The 18,462-nt window shown below is 42.1% G+C and overlaps 1 protein-coding gene across 4 annotated transcripts; it reads right to left on the minus strand.

Annotated features, from left to right (window-relative positions):
- Positions 1–2,630: 2,630 nt before the first annotated feature.
- Positions 2,631–17,868, minus strand: LOC106602719 (ATP-dependent RNA helicase DHX15). 4 transcript variants are annotated; one of them, XM_014195530.3, is made up of 14 exons: positions 17,775–17,868; positions 14,945–15,293; positions 14,000–14,193; positions 13,241–13,400; positions 11,976–12,194; positions 11,567–11,734; positions 11,235–11,321; positions 7,256–7,405; positions 6,853–6,961; positions 6,434–6,625; positions 4,617–4,739; positions 3,627–3,817; positions 3,323–3,492; positions 2,631–3,114 (listed from the first exon to the last, which is right to left on the minus strand). In XM_014195530.3, the coding sequence occupies exons 2-14, from the start codon at positions 15,161–15,163 to the stop codon at positions 2,997–2,999; spliced, it is 2,100 nt and encodes a 699-aa protein (XP_014051005.1). In that variant the 5' UTR covers positions 15,164–15,293; positions 17,775–17,868; the 3' UTR covers positions 2,631–2,996. The 4 variants fall into 4 exon arrangements, with proteins under 4 accessions (XP_014051005.1, XP_045572746.1, XP_014051006.1 ...); XM_045716790.1 differs by having other exon boundaries at positions 17,833–17,851; XM_014195531.3 differs by lacking the exon at positions 17,775–17,868 and adding an exon at positions 17,149–17,167.
- Between the last annotated feature and the right edge of the window lie 594 nt (positions 17,869–18,462).

Here is an 18,462-nt window from a genome sequence, read left to right on the forward strand (position 1 = left end):
CCATGGTTTTTAAAAAGGCTCAGCAAAGGCTATTGTTTTTAAGGAAGCTCAGATCCTTTGACGTCTGCTCAAAAATGGTCCAAATGTTTTTTATGTTGTGGCTAGTGTCCTGTTTTACAGTGTAATCTGTTGGGGGGGGGGGACATCACTAGGGAGGAAGCAAACAGGCTAAACAAAATCATCAAGAAGGCTGGATCAATCATCGGCACCAACCAGGACAAACTAGAGCCCATGCTGGATAAATGGATCCTCAAAAAGCTTAGAAGTATAGAGGCCAACACTAGCCACAGTACCTGCCTGGAACATTGCAATGCGATGGCAGACAGATTTATTTTACCCAGGGCAAAAACAGAAAGTTTCTGCAGATCCTTCTTACCATATGCCATGAGACTTTTGAACACAAACACTTCTTTTTTTTTTAATATCCATTGATGATGTGCTACTTTTAATATCTGTGTGTCCTTGTGTTTTTATGGTATATTTACTGGTAATGTAAGTATTGGCTGGTACAATCAGATTTCCCCTCTGGGGGATTAATAAAGTACAATTTTATCAGCTGCTGAAGCCCTATTGGATTCATCAAAGTGACTTCCACTGTAATGGACCTTCTCATGATAGTACAACGTATCGTAATCCCAGAAACTTTACAACCGGAAATGCTAGACAGAGTGCATGAGGGACACATGGCCATTGAAATAGGTAGCGGCATATGTGTTTTATTGGAAAAATGACTTATCTGCTAGTGGACAACTTATTTGTATTGCTCTTAAATCTTTTTAATGAATTTTAATCTTATTAACACTTTGTTCTAGCTAGCTATTTGTGTAGGTAGCTATCATCAAGATACATTGAAATAGCAAAGACACCCATAACCACATCAGTTGGAGTTATCAATGGATTACAGTACATTTGTGCCAGTGGTCGCTGAGGTCCTGGTTAAAGATAACGCTTCCCAGTTCTCCACAAGCTCCTTTTCTGCTTTTTCAGCACAATATGACTTCATACGTGACCAATAACCAATACCACGCACAAAGCAACTGTGAGTCTGAGAGAGCTGTGAAAACAGTCAAGGGACTGTTGAAAAAGAACAAGGATCCGTACAGGGCTGTTAGCTTACAGGGTCACACCACTGCATGGGCCATTGCCTGCCAAGCTCCTTATGGGCAGGAGGCTGCGTTCCCCATTGCCTGTCTCGCCAGCTCAGCTCAAACCCCAATAGCCTAACAGGAAGGCATTCCCTGAGGGACAAACAGCTGAAACAAACACAAACTGTAGACTTTAATCAGAGACACTGGGCTGTGAGAAGGTCAACGTGTGTGGATTACAACCTCAAAGACACCAGCAACAGGATTGCGGAAAGCAGATGCACCACACTTAAATGTGGTGGACACAGGCTCAGAGAAGGAACAAGACACCTCAGAGCACTTCCAGATCCAGCCACAGACAACGCACAAAGAGGGGGATGGAGAGAGAATCCTCAGAGCCACAAGCTCGCCCAAAAATACTATATTACGTGAATAGAATATACTGTTGGGGGGACCTATACCCAGCAAAAAGAGAGACTATCCAAGAGTTCAGACTGTAATTTCATGCTTTCATACAGTTTCTGGATGTGAAGTAGCATTGTTAAAGAATACTTGTTCTCAAATTGCATTGAAGTTATTTTTCAATGTTAGGAATGTTGACTTCTTGTACATAAGAAGGGAAGATGTAGTAAGATGTTCCTTGTGGGCATCCATAGTTACGTATAACATGCACAGACTAAACTAAGTAAACATGCCGAAGCTGGAACCTCGTCATGACCTTTTCTATCAATTTATTTATCAATGTACGAGCTTGGGATTCAAAGGTCATTGATATGTTCAGCAATGCAAATGTAAGGTATACTCAGGGGTGAAAGTAAGATGGTATGGTCCGGTGTCCCGGCAAAATAAATAGTGGGGGTACGCCATACCAGTAAAACACATGCCTAGCACAATAATTAAAACTGTCGAGAAAACTGTAGGCAATTGCACCATTATTTAACATTACCACATGTCAGCTGCATAAACATGAGCAAATTGACTTCAAAATGTGCAGTATACTCTCCAAATTGCATCGTGGTTCAACAAGAACACTAAAATGTTATCAAGGCGGAGATATGTGGCCCAGACAGAAGTGCAGACAGAGAAGCGCACATACAGCACTGGATGCATCAATTCAGGCTATAAGTGTAGTGTGCCTAATGACAATCGCTGAACGTCATTACACGTTTTGGTTTTTTAACAGATGTTGCTTTCCATTCATCAAATTGCAGGTGCACTGTTTGGATGCTGGAATTTAATGAGGTGAAATATGCCCCGGTAGTCAACAGGAGAGCGTTTTGAAGATCAGATGAAAACATAAGTAGTTGTATTACCTTTTAATGTGGTATAAACACATGATCAGAGTTATGACAAATCTTTATAGGCCTACTTGGCCCACGGAGATCACTAAATGAATAGGGATTTTATATGTAATTATATGATTAGACCCATAACATTTTTTTGTAGTAATTCCCATACCAGTAAGAATTTAAATCCACTTTCACCCCTGGGTATACAGGTTAATAATTTACAGTTAAACATTTTAGACATTCAAAGACCATGAGCTATTATTCATTGTTTTATTCAAGTCGAAGCTCCTTTATTGAAGAAACAAGGACAACCTAGGCAAGTACACTTTCTCAGGGTTCACAATTTCCTAGAGGAACATCAACAATATCCACATGAATGCTCATGCTTAACATGTTAATTGTATTCCTTTTCGAAAATCTCTAATCAGAATAGCCTAATATTCACCATTGAGATCAATTTCATAAATGCTTACAGTTATACACGTTGCTATTGAATGGACAGAAAAACCACAAACAAAAAAGTTATAAAAATCATATCTTGAATCGAGAGAAACATTAAGATTGAAGATAGGATACAACTTTAAAGTATGAATTGTGCCAAGCTCTTTCCAGTCGCTGTTAATCAGTACTGGGAATACTCCTTGGTCTGGAGTTTGGCAACAATTCGCTCCAACTGCCTCTTGGCTTCACACTGTGGGAAGTTGCCCATTTCGTAGTACTGAGGAGCAACCTTCACCAGCCTGGGGAGATGAGATCAATTAAAGCAAAGTTGTAGAATATAATCAAAATATCCAATAAAAGCATTACCTGTAAACGAGTAAGTCATAAGAGATAACATTTCAAAACAAATGTGACGCTTATCAAAAACCCTTGTTATTTACAGTGTATTCGCTAATCGTTTTATTTGTGTGGACATTTCTGAGTTATACTTCATGACCACAAACGTACCATTCCGGTTTGATATCCGAGCAGGTGCGAATGTAGTTCTTGGTGGTGAGGACAAACTCATTGTAGAGCACCCACTCTGGCTTGTGGTCCAGGACGGTAGACGGGTGTAGCTGGACCACCTGGTTGTCCTTGACTGTGAGATAATGGCCCGTGCGCTCCAAATGAGCCACCTAAGCAAACAAGAAAACATTTCAGAAAATGCACACAATGCGAGATAAATCATATTTGTTCACTTAACTCAATTTCAATTCATGCAATTCAGAGTTAATTGAAATGGAACTTTCCCTGCTGTGCACCGACTGACCTGCATGAAAAAGCCTGTGACGAGCGCTCGGCGGATGTTGATGTAGTAGTCTCTGCTGGTGAATTCGGTGCTGCGCCGGGGCAGGTTGAAGCGGTCCATGATCCGGGACAGCTGCGAGCGCACGTTGTCGGCCGACATCAGCGAACGGTAGTTCACAAAGTTGTCGTAGCACCACTGTGTAGACTCGTGGTCTGAGAAACGACAACAAAGATCAACCTCCAAGTTACAGGCAACGGCAAGTCAAATAAGCATCATGTTTCAAAGTAAGTTACATTACACTTAAAAACCAGTCTTCAAAAGTTAATCTTCTGTTGAAATAAGTCCATGGCCATGTCCGATTACCCATACTTGCGTTCTACATAGTAGGCATTTTAGGTATGCGAAAACTGAAAGTTTTATAGTAAAATAAATGTAAAAATCAAGTATGCTTTAAATGCAGAATGTTTGTTATACTCATTTTGGCTTCTTTTCTAGTAGAATTTGCTGCACGCTTTCGAGGAAGAGAATCGTCTTTCCAGACTCACATGTGTTTGACAACAGCTGATTATCAGCTGATGAGATAAGGGGACACGCTGTACCCAAATGAACGAATTGCGGGAATTGCTCATCAGATGGTGCATTCTCAGGATGGGTGACATTTGTTGCTTACTGCATTTGGTTTTTTACTAAACAGTACATTCTAAATAGTATGTAGTAATAAATTAAGTACACAGCATGTTGTTTTAGTAAGAAGTAGGCAAGACAGATTTCAGACATGGCCCATGTATCAGGCCATCAATTTATAGATCCAAATATCCCATGTTAATTCCAGATGTGGTGCTTATCTTTAGTCTTTCATTAATCAAGGTTGGTCTACACAACCGATGGCATAGGATGTGGACTCACTTTTGAGGTCTGAAACATCTGATTAACGTTGATTTTGGAGTCTAATCTGTCCCTTTAATTAATTTTACCCTATCAAAATAAGATGTTTGTGGTGGCCATGTTTACTTTGTTTGAAGGCGTGGTAGACATTGAGGAGCGTCAGGTGGTCTCCGTCGATGTGGGCGAACCGCATCTTGGACTCGTCCGCCGCCTTCTTAGCCTCGGTGGGGCGGACGAAACACTGCGGGACTAGACAAGGTTGGTATGGGCCCCAACACAGACGCCCATAGGGATGAGTCAAGCATTCACAGAACAGAGGAACAAGGCCTATTGTAGCTAGAAAACTTGACAGAGAGCATAGGGGGGCAGGGCAGGACCAAGTGGTGTGTTTATGAGGGGGGGCTCTTCCGACTGCATGATGACTGGCTACTAGCTTGTCAAGGGAGTCAACACCTAACCACATCTGCAAAACAAAGAGGTTTCACACACCTGCAGAGCGTTAAAAGAGCATTGAACTTGAGAACAGTGTATATATGTATAACATTCAAGAGAATCCAAGTCCATTTCACATTCAAGTCAATGGCCTTGACGTTATAAAAGGGAAATAGATGTCCTTATACGATGTCACTACTGACATACGGCTTTGTATGGAAGAACATCAATATGTCCAAATTGGGCGTTTTTGCAACACCACCAATCATTACGTTCATGTTCCGCCTGTAAGCCTAATTTTGCTTTACTCATACATGTTTAAATGAATATTCGACATTCAAGGTAGTCATTTTACAGTCGCAGACCAAATTCAACATGAATTTCAGGAAACGTTACAAGAATCAAAAAATGTATGGCCTTTGTACTGAACTGGAATTTCTATGAATCTCCTGAATTGACCACAACCAAATCACAAATGTGTATGAGTAAAACACGAGGGAAATGCCAATTTGAAATACTGTGAAAAGTCCAAACACTGAACATTCTATATGATAAAATCAGAAATCTATCTTGCCATACTGAATGCAAATAGTTTCCCCCCGGTAGTAAAACCAAAACGGGCCAAGAAAGCTTAAATATAACCTAAATCAACCACCCACATGCAGATAACAAATAATCCTGTAAAATGTGTAAATCTCACTTAAAACAAAAATAAAGATCAGGTCTTGATGAGAAATAAATTTGACGAGTAAGACCATGACAACATCTTGACGATAAAAAAAAAATCAACAATTCTTGCCATGGTATCTTGTACTGCCGGTGCAACTGGGCCAATAACACATCAAGAGACACCATTAAAGCAGCCATAGACAAACCACTAAACAAATGCAGAGGCAATGTTTTAGACTTATCTGAGAACACAACATTGAGATGCCTGCCCTGCCCAATTGCACTGATGATAAACACTCCCATATTTCAAGCAGCTGGAAGAAACATGGTCAACTTTTCAATTTGATACAGAATACAATTGGCTTTCAGTTTACTTTTCCATCAACCATCACCTTAAATTGCTAATTATCAATCAAGTATCTAACCAGTAAGCAATCCAAATCCTTTGTGTAGATAAAAAAAAAGTGTATTTTTCCATGGGGCCTTCTACAGCGGAAGTTTCCCACAATTGGCTTTTTGTTATCTCACATTTTGATTTGAGGAATACTTACCAAATATTGTTAACTCGATCCCTCCATATAAATCTAATACTTTCTAGCATCTTTGCTAACTAGATCTGCAAGCCCCCTTAACTGTGGGCCACCTCCTTACTTTTCCAAAATATTAATTAACTCTTCCAGGAATTAACAAATAGCATTAACAAAGCACTGAGGAGACAATCAATTTAGAGATCTCCATCTTGCATTAAATTGGAACCCACAGGGTTGAGAGGGTGCCAACTGGTGCCAAGGGTGGGCACTGGGCGACTTTGGATGTCAGCCATCCTGGCCCTGGGCCATTACCTGACAGCATGGCGGTGATGGAGAGGATCTCGTTGGAGCAGTTGAACTCGCAGCTGGCGATCACCATCTTGGCCAGCTGTGGGTCCAACGGGAACTCTGCCATCATGGAGCCCAGCTCTGTCAGGTCGCCGTCGTCGTTGAGCGCCGCCAGGTAGTTGAGCAGCTCCAGTGCCCGCATCAGGGTCTCCGGGGCTTGAGAGCGCAAGTGATCAGTACAGCATAGAACATGTTTGATCTCTTTGTCATTTTTACTTTTCTGTCTGTCAAAGAATCAATCAACAAATTATATTTTATGATAAAATGGTTGGTCAAGAGGTATATCAAGAAAAAGGGCTGCCAGTCAGTTTCAAATGAAACAGTTTCAAACTAAAGTAGCACTTCCAACAGGCAAGTATTCCAGCAAAACCTTGGCTCCTCACCTGGTGGGTCCATGAAGTCAAAGTGCACCAGGTCATCGATACCCAGCTTCTTCAACTGCAACACGACAGAACCCAAGTTGGACCGGAGAATCTCAGGATACGTGTTGTCCTGTAGTGGAAAGGAAAATAGTCAGATCAGTAGAACATGAAGCCATTCTACTGGTATCATATAATCCGTTGTGTAACAAGGTCGGCTAATTCTGCCAAATCATGTGTTTAACAAGAGCTGAACGTAATGGCCGAAACAGGCTTCTGTAAAATACCACATGAGATCCGTTAGACTATAAACATTTCCTTAATAAATTAATTGTCCTCAACATTATCCATAAGATAACAATTTTATTCAATATTTCATTAGACCGTATACTTTGCCCCAACACTTCTACAATCCAGGGCAGTTCACCTGCATCTCGGTCTTGTAGGCTTTCTCAGTGTAGAGGCGGAAAGTCTTCCCTGGCCGTGTCCTGCCGGCACGGCCCGCCCTCTGCTGTGCTGAGGCTTTGCTGATCGCCGTGACCAGGAGAGACTCCACTCTGATACGAGGGTTGTACACCTGTGGGTTACAGGTGTAGACAACATTCTTACTCAAGTCTTATTTTATAAAAAAAATGCTGGATGCTGATTCCACGTTGGGTAATGTTAACTCAAAATGACACCACGACCAGGTTCCAGTTTAACAATGTTTACTTCACCGTATGACCACAGTACATAGTCACCATCACACTCAAGTCAGGTCCATCTCCAGTGAGACTACTGTGCAGGCATACTAACAACAGAGTGATAGCACCGTAATAACAGAAATATAGGGATCCTTAAAACATGAACTTAACAGTTAAGTCCACAGTGAATGACATGGACAGCACTTCTAGAGATAATCTTAAATCAAACATTCATTACTTAAACTGTACCACAGATGTACAGGTGAAAATCATTATCACTTCATCTGTAGGTACAGTTGGAGGGATTTGGAAATGGGGCGAAGGGGAATCCATTACACAAGTGTTAGTCTGCAACGGCAGAGAGGTGGATGAGTAACGGGAGTGTTTCTGGTTCAAATCCCAGGTAAAATAAACAGGTAATAAGGGGACAAATGTATGTTCTCAAAAATGTACTGTCGCTAGGTTTCATACAATTGGCGACAGATAAGCACATTTTCCCACCAGAGGGGCGTTTCCGTCAAACTGACTTGTTGAGGATAAACGGCTGTGTGTAATGACGTAGTGAACATTAAAAATAATTTTACGGTTAAAATTCCCCATGTACCGAATTAAATAATCTAAGTTAAATGGGTTTCCATTGCATTTTCAACTCCACCGATGATTTTGTCCCAAAAACTGTTGCGATAATATAGCAAACTTGCCCAATATCTTTTTGCCGCATGCTCTACAGACAGTTTGCTGATAAAGTGGACAGGGTAGGTTATATGATAAAAGCCAGATCCTTTTTAATTGATAATTGGCAGCCAAGCAAACCGGTCATCATGTCACCAGCATCATTCAAATGATCCCCTACCATCGATATTTAGTGGAAATTTGCATGAAGCTCATCACAGTGCACTTAACCACCAAGTAAAGACATAAGCTATAAAGTTCATCATAACTTATTCCATCTGCCTATAAACTCTGCACGCTTTTTCGAGTCGTGGTGGTAGTACAACAAAACATATCACATGACTAAGTTCACTTAGAAACTACATTGGCACAATCTCATTCCAAAATCATGGGCATTGATATGGAGTTGGTCCCCCCTTTGCTGCTATAACAGCTTCCACTCTTCTGGGAAGGCTTTCCACTAGATGTTGGAACATTGCTGCGGAGACTTGCTTCCATTCAGCCACAAGAGCATTAGTGAGGTAGGGCACTGATGTTGGGCGATTAGGCCTGGCTCGCAGTCTGCGTTCCAATTCATCCCAAAGCTGTCCGATGGGGTTGAGGTCAGGGCTCTGTGCAGGCCAGTCAAGTTCTTCCACACCGATTGACAAACCATTTCTGTATGTACCTCGCTTTGTACACGGGGCATTGTTATGTGGAAACAGGAAAGGGCCTTCACCAAACTGTTGCCAGAAAGATGGAAGAACAGAATCATCTAGAATGTCATTGTATGCTGTAGCGTTAATATTTCCCTTCACTGGAAATAAGGGGCCTAGCCCGAACCATTAAAAATAGCACCAGACCATTATTCCTCCTCCACCAAACTTTACAGTTGGCACTACACAGTCAGGCAGGTAGCGTTCTCCTGGCATATGCCAAACCAAGATTTGTCTGTCGGACTGCCAGATCATGATTCATCACTCCAGAGAACTTGTTTCCACTGCTACAGAGTCCAAATGGCGGTGAGCTTTACACCACTCCAGCCAACGCTTGGCATTGCGCATGGTGATTTTAGGCTTGTGTGCGGCTGCTCGGCCATGGAAACCCATTTAATGAAGCTCACGACAAACAGTTCTTATGTCGAAATTGTTTCCAGCGGCAGTTTGGAACTCAGTAGTAAGTGTTGCAACCAAGAACAGACCATTTTCCCACGCTACAGCCCTCAGCAGTGTGTGTGGCCTACAACTTAGCGGCTGAGCCGTTGTTCCTAGACTTTTCCACTTCATAATAAATAACAGCACTTACAGTTGACCGGGGCAGCTCTAGCAGGACTGACTTGTTGGAAAGGTGGCATCTTATTACAGTGCCACGTTGAAAGACAGTGAGCTCTTCAGTACGGGCCATTTTACTGCCAATGTTTGTCTTTGGGATTTGCATGACTGTGTGCTCGATTTTATACACGGGTGTGGCTGAAATAGATGAATCCACTAAGGGGTGTCCATATACACTTCATGGCCAAAAGTATGATGGTTTTTAAATCAATATTTGCACATAAAAGCATTTCTACCACAATTGTCGCAAAATCTATTTCACAGACAACAACAAAAAGATCCTATCTTGTCTTTCGTATTTTGTTTTGTCGACATTGGGAAACTTTACTGATAACATTGTTTTTATAATGCCTGTCAGGAGTTGTTTTATGCGTCAGGTAATTCATCCGCTTGAAATGGTTGGATGGAAACCTGGTTAACCTGTCAAGGTATAGGGGGCAGTATTTTCGATTTCGGATGAAAAGCGTGCCCAGAGTAAACGGCCTAATACTCGGGCCCAGAGTCAAATATTTGCATATTATTAGTAGATTTGGATAGAAAACACTGAAGTTTCTAAAACTGTTTGAATGATGTCTGTGAGTATAACAGAACTCATATGGCAGGCAAAAACCTGAGAAAAATCCAACCAGGAAGAATGGAAATCTGAGAATTGTAGTTCTTTTGAATCCCTATCGAAACTAGTGTCTGTGGGGTCACGTTGCACTTCCTAAGGCTTCCATTGGCTGTCAACAGCCTTCAGAAAGTTTTTCCATCATTCTCCTGTAACCGGGCAGAGAATAGGAGCTCAGTCAATGATTATTTCGAACAAAAATAACATTTCATGTGGAAGTAGCAGTCCTCGGAGTGCATTCTGACGAAGATCAGCAAAGGTAAGAGAATATTTATAATACTAATTCAGAGTTTTGTTGATGCCAGAACTTGGTGGGTAGCTGTATAGCTTGCTTCGATGGCTGAGCTATGTACTCAGAATATTGAACAATGTGCTTTCTCCGAAAAGTTATTTTGAAATCTGACAAAGCGTTTGCGTCAAGGAGTAGTGTATCTATAAATCTTTCAATAACTGTTGTAAATTTTATCAACGTTTATGATGAGTATTTTTGTAAATTGATGTGCACATTCACCGGAGGTTTTGGTGGGAATAGATTTTCTGAACATCACGTGCCAATGTAAAATGCTGTTTTTTGGATATGAATATGAACTTTATCAAACAAAACATACATGTATTGTACAACATGAAGTCCTATGAGTGCCATCTGATGAAGATCAAAGGTTAGTGAATATTTTAGCTGTACTTTTGGTTTTTGTGATGCATGTCCTCACTTGGAAAACGGCTGTGGATTTTCTTGTGAAGTTTATGTCCTAACATAATCTAATGTTATGCTTTCGCCGTAAAGCCTTTTTGAAATTGGACAATGTGGTTAGATTAACGAGAGTCTTATCTTTAAAATGGTGTAAAATAGTTGATTGTTTGAGAAAATGAAATTATGAGATTTTTGCTGTTTTGTATTTTGCGCCATGCTATTTCACTGGCTGTTGAATAGTGTGGGACGTTCACGTCCCACCTAGCCCAGAGAAGTTAATGAACTATTATTACATTGTGCTCAGATTGTGGACTACAGACAGTTCAAGTGTCCCTGTTATTGAAAAAAGTACAAGTTCGTAGTACTAGTGCCAGGTATTCCCTCTGGGTTTTAAATGAGAGGTAAGGTAAAAAATTAGAGGGAGAGGAGTAGCAGCCTACCTTTTGCTTGGCAAAACCGGGATCGATCACAAACACCACTCCGTCGATGGTAAGGGATGTCTCAGCAATATTTGTCGAAACCACAACCTAGGGAACAGGTATTGGGTTTAGCACTTACATCATAAGCCATTGTAAATATTTGGTGATAAACAAGCACCAATGTATGAAACCTGGGTTGTATTCAGTAGGGCACCACATAGCAAAACATTTTGAAATGGAAAATTAAAATCTGATTGTACAAGTTCAGGAAGTACCTTCACATTTCACTCAGTTCCAAAATGTTTTCTTCCTACTGAACACAACCCTGTTTTTGCAGTGTTCTGCTGGTCTACCTTTCTTCCTATCGCACCGCTGGGCTTCCTGGGGGGTGCGGCCTCAAAGATTCTTTGTTGCTGCTGGGGAGGCAGTGTGGAATATAGTGGAATGACTTTGATGTCTCCGACTTCAGGTCCCAAGTCGTCGATCTCCCGTTTGATCCGTTTACATGCCTCGTCAATTTCCTGATAGACAGTTCAGAGACAGGCAATATTCATGTTGAGCAGCAGACAGGTATCCTGAAAGTTAAACCACCCCCTACAATTCAACTTATATTCAGGCGACAACCTTGGTGTTGTCAATATCACTCTTCAACACTGAACTGAACCATCTTGACTGCATACGAGAAGGGCTGGAGGTATATCTCTTGAACAGCGAACCAACTCAAACTATCTGGAATGCATTTGAGAAGGGGTGGAAGTATACCTCTTGTCCAGTGAGGAACAGCAAACAGTCCCCCTCCTCTTCCTCACACATGTGGATCTGAACGACCGTGCGGATGGCGGCTTCCAGGTAGTCCCGCTCCGGCTCTGGGGTGTAGAAAATCTCCACGGGGTGTGTGCGTCCGGGAATGGTCAGCAGCGGACAGCTGTCAAAGTACACTTGGAACTTCCCGGCGTCTAACGTGGCACTCATCACAATCACCTGTGGGCAAAGAACATATTCCTGTTAATGCTTTGTGGTTGTTAAAGATTGTTGCAATGCCACTTTTAGTGTACAATAGTGAAATCCTGACTATGGGACCCAAAGAGGGAAACATCTACGTTTGAATAGGGATCTAGAATGGGCGAGCAAATAACTAGGCTAAATTACATTGGGACTAAGGTAAGTCAAAAGCAATCCAAAAACATAACCCTTAAAGAGCGAATGCCTTTCTTAAAAAGCAAGGAAATCCCTTTGAAAACGGCCTATGTGGCATCGATATGAGTCAGAAAGAGTTATTCTCGTGTCGTCTAAAACAGTTTGGATAATCAGTGCGTCACAATGGATCAATTAAGGTTGGGTTTTGATTTGACAATGTCCATTTTCCCACTATCATGGGAGTGAACAGCTGTGGTGATTGCAAATACTGCACAAACAACTTACACGTAAAATTGCGCAACTAAAACATCCTCTGCAAAAATGTCTTAACAGATTTCTTGAGTTACCGTATCTTACAATCATTCTGGAGATTTTGCGGAAGTGAAATAGGCTTCCGTGTCTACAGTGTCTCATGGGCGACAAACTAACCAAATGTAGAATCTGTCAGGAAACACACCAAGACAGAAAACTCATTTATCTAATAAGCAACAGAAAAACGTGCCAATTGGCATGTTCAGAGGCTATTTTGGCCTTTTGTAGAGGCATGGGGAATGGGCTAAGCCAGGGGTTGTTTTGGGACTTGAAAATAATTTCAACGGTAAAGCAAAATGTACAATTCATATGTGATTTTTTTTCTTCATGCGACTCATTCAGTTATGGTCAATGCCATTTTAACTCCATCCACAAACAAGCTAATTTAAATTAAACTAATGAATCAAATTTATCTCCAGAATTGACTAAATGCAACAACAACAAAAAGATACCAACCCTCATTTGTCTTTCCTTGATTCCTCGCCTCTTTCTCAAAACACAAAGGAGAATATCCAAAATCAAGGAAATGAGAAATCGAGGAAAGACTTGAGATTCCCCCCTGGACTCGGAGGCTGTACCTTGAGGTCTGACCTCTGTCGGACCACCTCCTTCAGTACTCCCATTAGGATGTCCGTGGCCAGCGTTCTCTCGTGGGCCTCATCCAGGATGATCACGCCATACCGCTCCAGCAAGGGGTCGTTCATGGCTTCCCGAAGCAACATACCGTCTGTCATATACCTTAAAGGGGAAAGCACACACGATTTAAAACATAGCAGATGCTGACCTACTGATGGCTTGAACTCCAAAATGTGTTCATTGATCTTATGCCTCTTCAAAATGAATAAATATAAACAACCTTTGCTCTCTTTTAGTGTGCAGCTGCAACACTATACCAAATACTTGTTGACCACAATAGTCTAAAATAACTCAATTCTTATTCATTAAGCATGTCCAAAGTATTTTGACTGAAGCTGTGTGTGTTGAATTGAATTAATGTGACCCCAAATTCTTGGATCATGTATTCTGGGGGTATTCAAATTACAGTTCTGAAGGGCCAAAATGCTTAGTTTTTTTGGTTTTACCCATGTTGTGTTCAGTAGGCAGAAAACAGAAGAAAACTTTTAAAAACTGAGTGAAACAGAGGTACCATCTGAACTTATGCAATAACAAATGATCATTTTCTAATTTCGTTGCATAACATCTTGCAGCGCTTTGCTATGTGCGTGCCCTAATAATTATGATCCTGGTAGTATGCAAGAATGAAAACCGGAAGTGTTTAGGCCTGGAATTGAATAACTCTGATGTAGCCTCTACTATCCAGACAAGAAGTCGCTTACTTCAGTATGGTCTTGGCAGAGCTGCAGTCCTCGAATCGTATGGAGTAGCCCACCTCCTGGCCCAGCATGACATCCATCTCGTCGGCCACCCTCTGGGCCACACTCATGGCTGCCACCCTTCTGGGCTGGGTACAGGCCACCGCCTTCTTGGGGCCACCCAAGCCCTTCACCATGTCCACACACCATTGGGGGATCTGAGGAGGGAAAAGGGAGGGCATGTTATGGATGTGTCTGTCTAACTGAAACAACAAACATATTTCAAAGTGCATTGGTTTGGAGGGGAGGGAGACAATTGACTGGAATGCCTAATTACAAACGGCCCTTATACTCTACCTCTTCTGTGTTTGCATATCTGAGGGAACAGAGTAGGTGTAAACAACACAGTGATGTAACCACTTGGCCGTCAATGGCATGTGTGTGTGTGTGTGTGTGTGTGTGGGGGGGGGGGGGGGGGTGAAAGGTGTACAGTAAGCAATATCACCCATCTGATTCCATCAGAAACACAAACACAGAGGGAACCGGAGATCAAACTAAAAAAGTAAATCCAAACTGCTTCTTCTGTTACAAGCGTGAAGTTTTACCAATGCAAAAATGCAAATGAAGCACCTCTGCAAAGTAGAAACAGAAGAATTTAAGCCAGAGATTAACATTAAGGGTTTCCCTATTTCCCGGGGAAAGTGACCTGAGCAGTCAGGCAAGTTGCCCCATTGGGCAGGGGAGATATATATATATATATATATATATATATATATTTTTTTTTACAGATAACCAAAATGCAAAGAATTCTAGTAGTTTGGTCTTTCTGGTTCCTCCAGTGGGTAGGTGAAAATAAGTGATCATAATCTTTCGGCCAACCCAAAAAAATACTCCTGACTTGCCCAATGCGAAGAGCCGTTTAGACCTTAATGTCAATCCCTGTTTAAGGACTATTGAACAGAACTGCACCTGTGTGGTTTTCCCGGAGCCCGTCTCTCCGACAAGCACAAAGCTCTGGTGGCGTGCCAGGATGTCATTGAAGCGCTCCTTGTACTCCCACACAGGCAGCTGCAGCCTCTTCTTCAAGATCTCATAGTAGCGTGGCGTGTGGGGCAGGTTTGTGAATGGGTTGATCTGCTGCTGCATGGCTGTCTGCTTGAGAGGAAGCATGCCTCCCCCGGCCATCATGGTGTTGGGGGGCACGACAGAGGGCTTCACGTCCCTATCTCGGTCCCGGTCCCGATCTCTGTCGCGGTCCCTGTCCCTCTCCCTGTCTTTAGAGCGCTCGTCACGGTCCCTGTCGCGATCTCTGTCTTTCCTGAAAAATAGAAGAATATACATAAGTCAACCCACGATAGTATATTACTTGAAATAGAGTACACTTTAATGTAGTGGGACATTTACAAAATGTGCATAGTGTGTTTATAAAAACTCAATGACAAAAACAAATTCAGTTATATATTCTTATATTTGGGGTTATGTCAATAAGAATTATTACTCAATAATCAGTGTATTTATATTATTCATTGACCATTCTACAGCAGGAAATTTTTTACAGATGGCCCATTCATGGAATCCAAATATGCACGTTTTTCACCTGGTCCCCAAAAGACTATTGTATGTAGATTAAATCAGATTATGCGCTAATGCTAATGCAAGTTGGATGCAATATTAGAATACGCAAGTGTTGGTTATTTGGCTATCTTGCAGCTGAGAGGCTAGTTCCTGAACTTGAGAAATAGCCAATTAATTGCCAAACAAACCCCAACTCCATGGTTAAAGGATTACATTTATCGTCAATTGCCCACAAGGCCCAACCAAAACTCAACCCCTCTGAATCAGAGAAGTGCATGGGGCTGCCACATTGGGCACCTGTGGGTGATTAACTGCCTTGCTCAAAGGCAGATTTTTCACCTTGTCGGCTCAGGGATTAGAACTGGCAACCTTTCGGTTACCTGCCACCCAACTCGTGTACATAACAGAGTTGAGCGAAGACGTGGGCGGACTGGAGCTCCGATGTCACAGAAAATGACAACGTGTCGCATAATTGCGGGCTACTTTTTGGGGTGCCGTAGTTTTTTTTAAATAAAAAACTCAATTGTATGTGACGTCGGAGCTCCAGTCCACCCAACTCCGTTGATGTAAAGACATCGTGGAATTGAGTTAACATTATGGCTAGCCAGTTTACTCTGTGTAACGTTAGCGCTAGGCCGCAGAACATCAACACGTGCCTTGTCAACATGACTACACAAGCGTCACAGGCTGATTAACACAGGAAACTCGCGGATATGTAGCTAATCGTGTATCATCTCTACAAAGTACCCAGTTTATAAATGATAACTAGTAAGGCGCAATATTTGCCGGTTGGTACCTAGCTAAACAAAGCAAGCTAGCCGTTCGCTAGCAACAACTTGCTACCCGAAAGACAGTAGATGCATGAAACGAGAAGCTTACCCATCAGATCTCTTTTTATTTGAGTAGTCGTCGCCTAAATCTAAACGGTGTCTTTTAGACATGATGAATAAACACAGATGTAAAATAACAGCGTATATTTAGCTAGTTTCCTTACAACCGGCTCGTTACAGTGATCCGCGCGAGGAAGCAAATTCGGGTAACCCGGAAGCAGTTTGTTTTAGCTCGTTGGTTGTGGTCCTGCAGAGGGTAAAACCACAGACTAAAACAATGACACAGATATTTCACTGGATTAACAATGTGAAGCATCCGCTTGGCGTTTCCACTCGCTAGTGGGCAGTGGGAGGAGATGGATTTTGGCAGATATTCTGCAAATTTTCTTATCGATGAAACATTTGATCTCAATAAAGTTTTCTGTTCACAAAACTGGAATCTGTTATGAACATGGTAGACTAAGTATTGTAGACTTTGCCCTTTGCAAACGTTTTTTTTTTAAATCGCGTTGTTTAGAAGGTGCGCAAAGACGAATTGAGTTCTTGCACACGTTCACTTCACAGAATTGGTGTTCCCTAACGGAAATATGCAGATTATGATAGAACACGCCAATAGGATCTCGCTAGCTCGTGCTTGAATCTGCCCACCTCCTTGCTTGTTCTGCCAACTATTGGTAATTTGTTCCCCATTGGAAACGAGGGGCGATGGTCTATATTGGTTTAGTTATAAAACATCTTCGGTAAAACAGTAACAAATGTGTTGCTCACTGCTGCCATCCTCTGTATCATTGCGCCATAACAGTTGTTACACGGTCAGACAGACTCCTTCATATAGTAATGAAACAGCAAGCAGGGAGCAGGTCTCGAACCCTCGACCTTCAAGCCCGAAGTCCGGCGCGCTATCGACTGTGCCGCAAAAGCATGCTCGAGCGGCAGAGTCGATTTCCACGCTTATAAACCCAGGGTCGTTACACTACTCCCTCCTTTCAAAGAGCGCGTCCTCGCGCTAGCTTGCGACCAACGTCTTACAGGAACGCGCTCACCGGCCAAGCACACGCACTGTCGTGGATGCAACGTCCGATCACTTCCGACACCAATGTAATGAAACAGCAAGCAGGGAGCAGGTCTCGAATCCTCGACCTTCAAGCCCCAAGTCCGGCGCGCTATCGACTGTGCCGCAAAAGCATGCTCGAGCGGCAGAGTCGATTTCCGCGCTTATAAACCCAGGGTCGTTACACTATGTTTCAGCACAGTTGAATAGCCACTAGGTCACTATATTTAGCGAGTATTCAGACCCCTCTAGCGACACATTTTCAAAAAAGCGACTAGCGACAAATCTAGTGACTTTTTCTGGTGTTATTGGAGACTGACGTGAAAGCACGTATCGTTCTTACTCTTCTCAATGAGCAGCGGGTGCTGCTGTGGGCCCTACCCCAGTCCCAAAGCACTCACAGGCGGCCCAGTCCTCGCGCTGCAGTCAGAGCAGATGTTCACCCCTCCTCATCCAGACTGCAAATGAATCCAGCATGTGGGGAGCTGCTGTTGGCTGATGCAGCCCTGGTTTACATAATTTTGTTTTACCTGAATTAGGGCCAGACTAGTTACCATAATTTTCTCACATTGCCATTGCCAGTTTTTCTATTGTCTCTTTTTGGTCCATTTTTAGATTGTTAATGTAGATTGTATACAAAAACAAATGTTATGGTTAAACATTTTCATGTTTTACTGTGACTTGTTGTAGGCTCCTAAGTGGACCATAAAGTTAAAAACTAAAGCAAATTAAGAAAACTAAACTAAAAAAAACTAAATAAAAAACTAACTAACTCCGCCAGTGTGTCACTTTTGGGTCACTTTTGCCGGTCCCAAGCACCGATAAAGCAGGAGGGTTGGAATTTTGACATAAAAAAAAACAAGAATTGACAGAAGAAAGTTCATTTGTACTTCTAAACATATTTAGGGTGTTTTTTACTCACTTTTTGTCTCTCCCACGACGTTATTCCTTTCTCCTACAGCGTCCTTCACAATTACATGCACATTGCCAATTATGCAAATTAGTTGATGACGTCATTTAGCGACTTTTAG

This window comes from Salmo salar, chromosome 04 (assembly GCF_965601325.2).
Source record: "Salmo salar chromosome 04, fSalSal1, whole genome shotgun sequence".
NCBI lineage: Eukaryota > Metazoa > Chordata > Actinopteri > Salmoniformes > Salmonidae > Salmo > Salmo salar.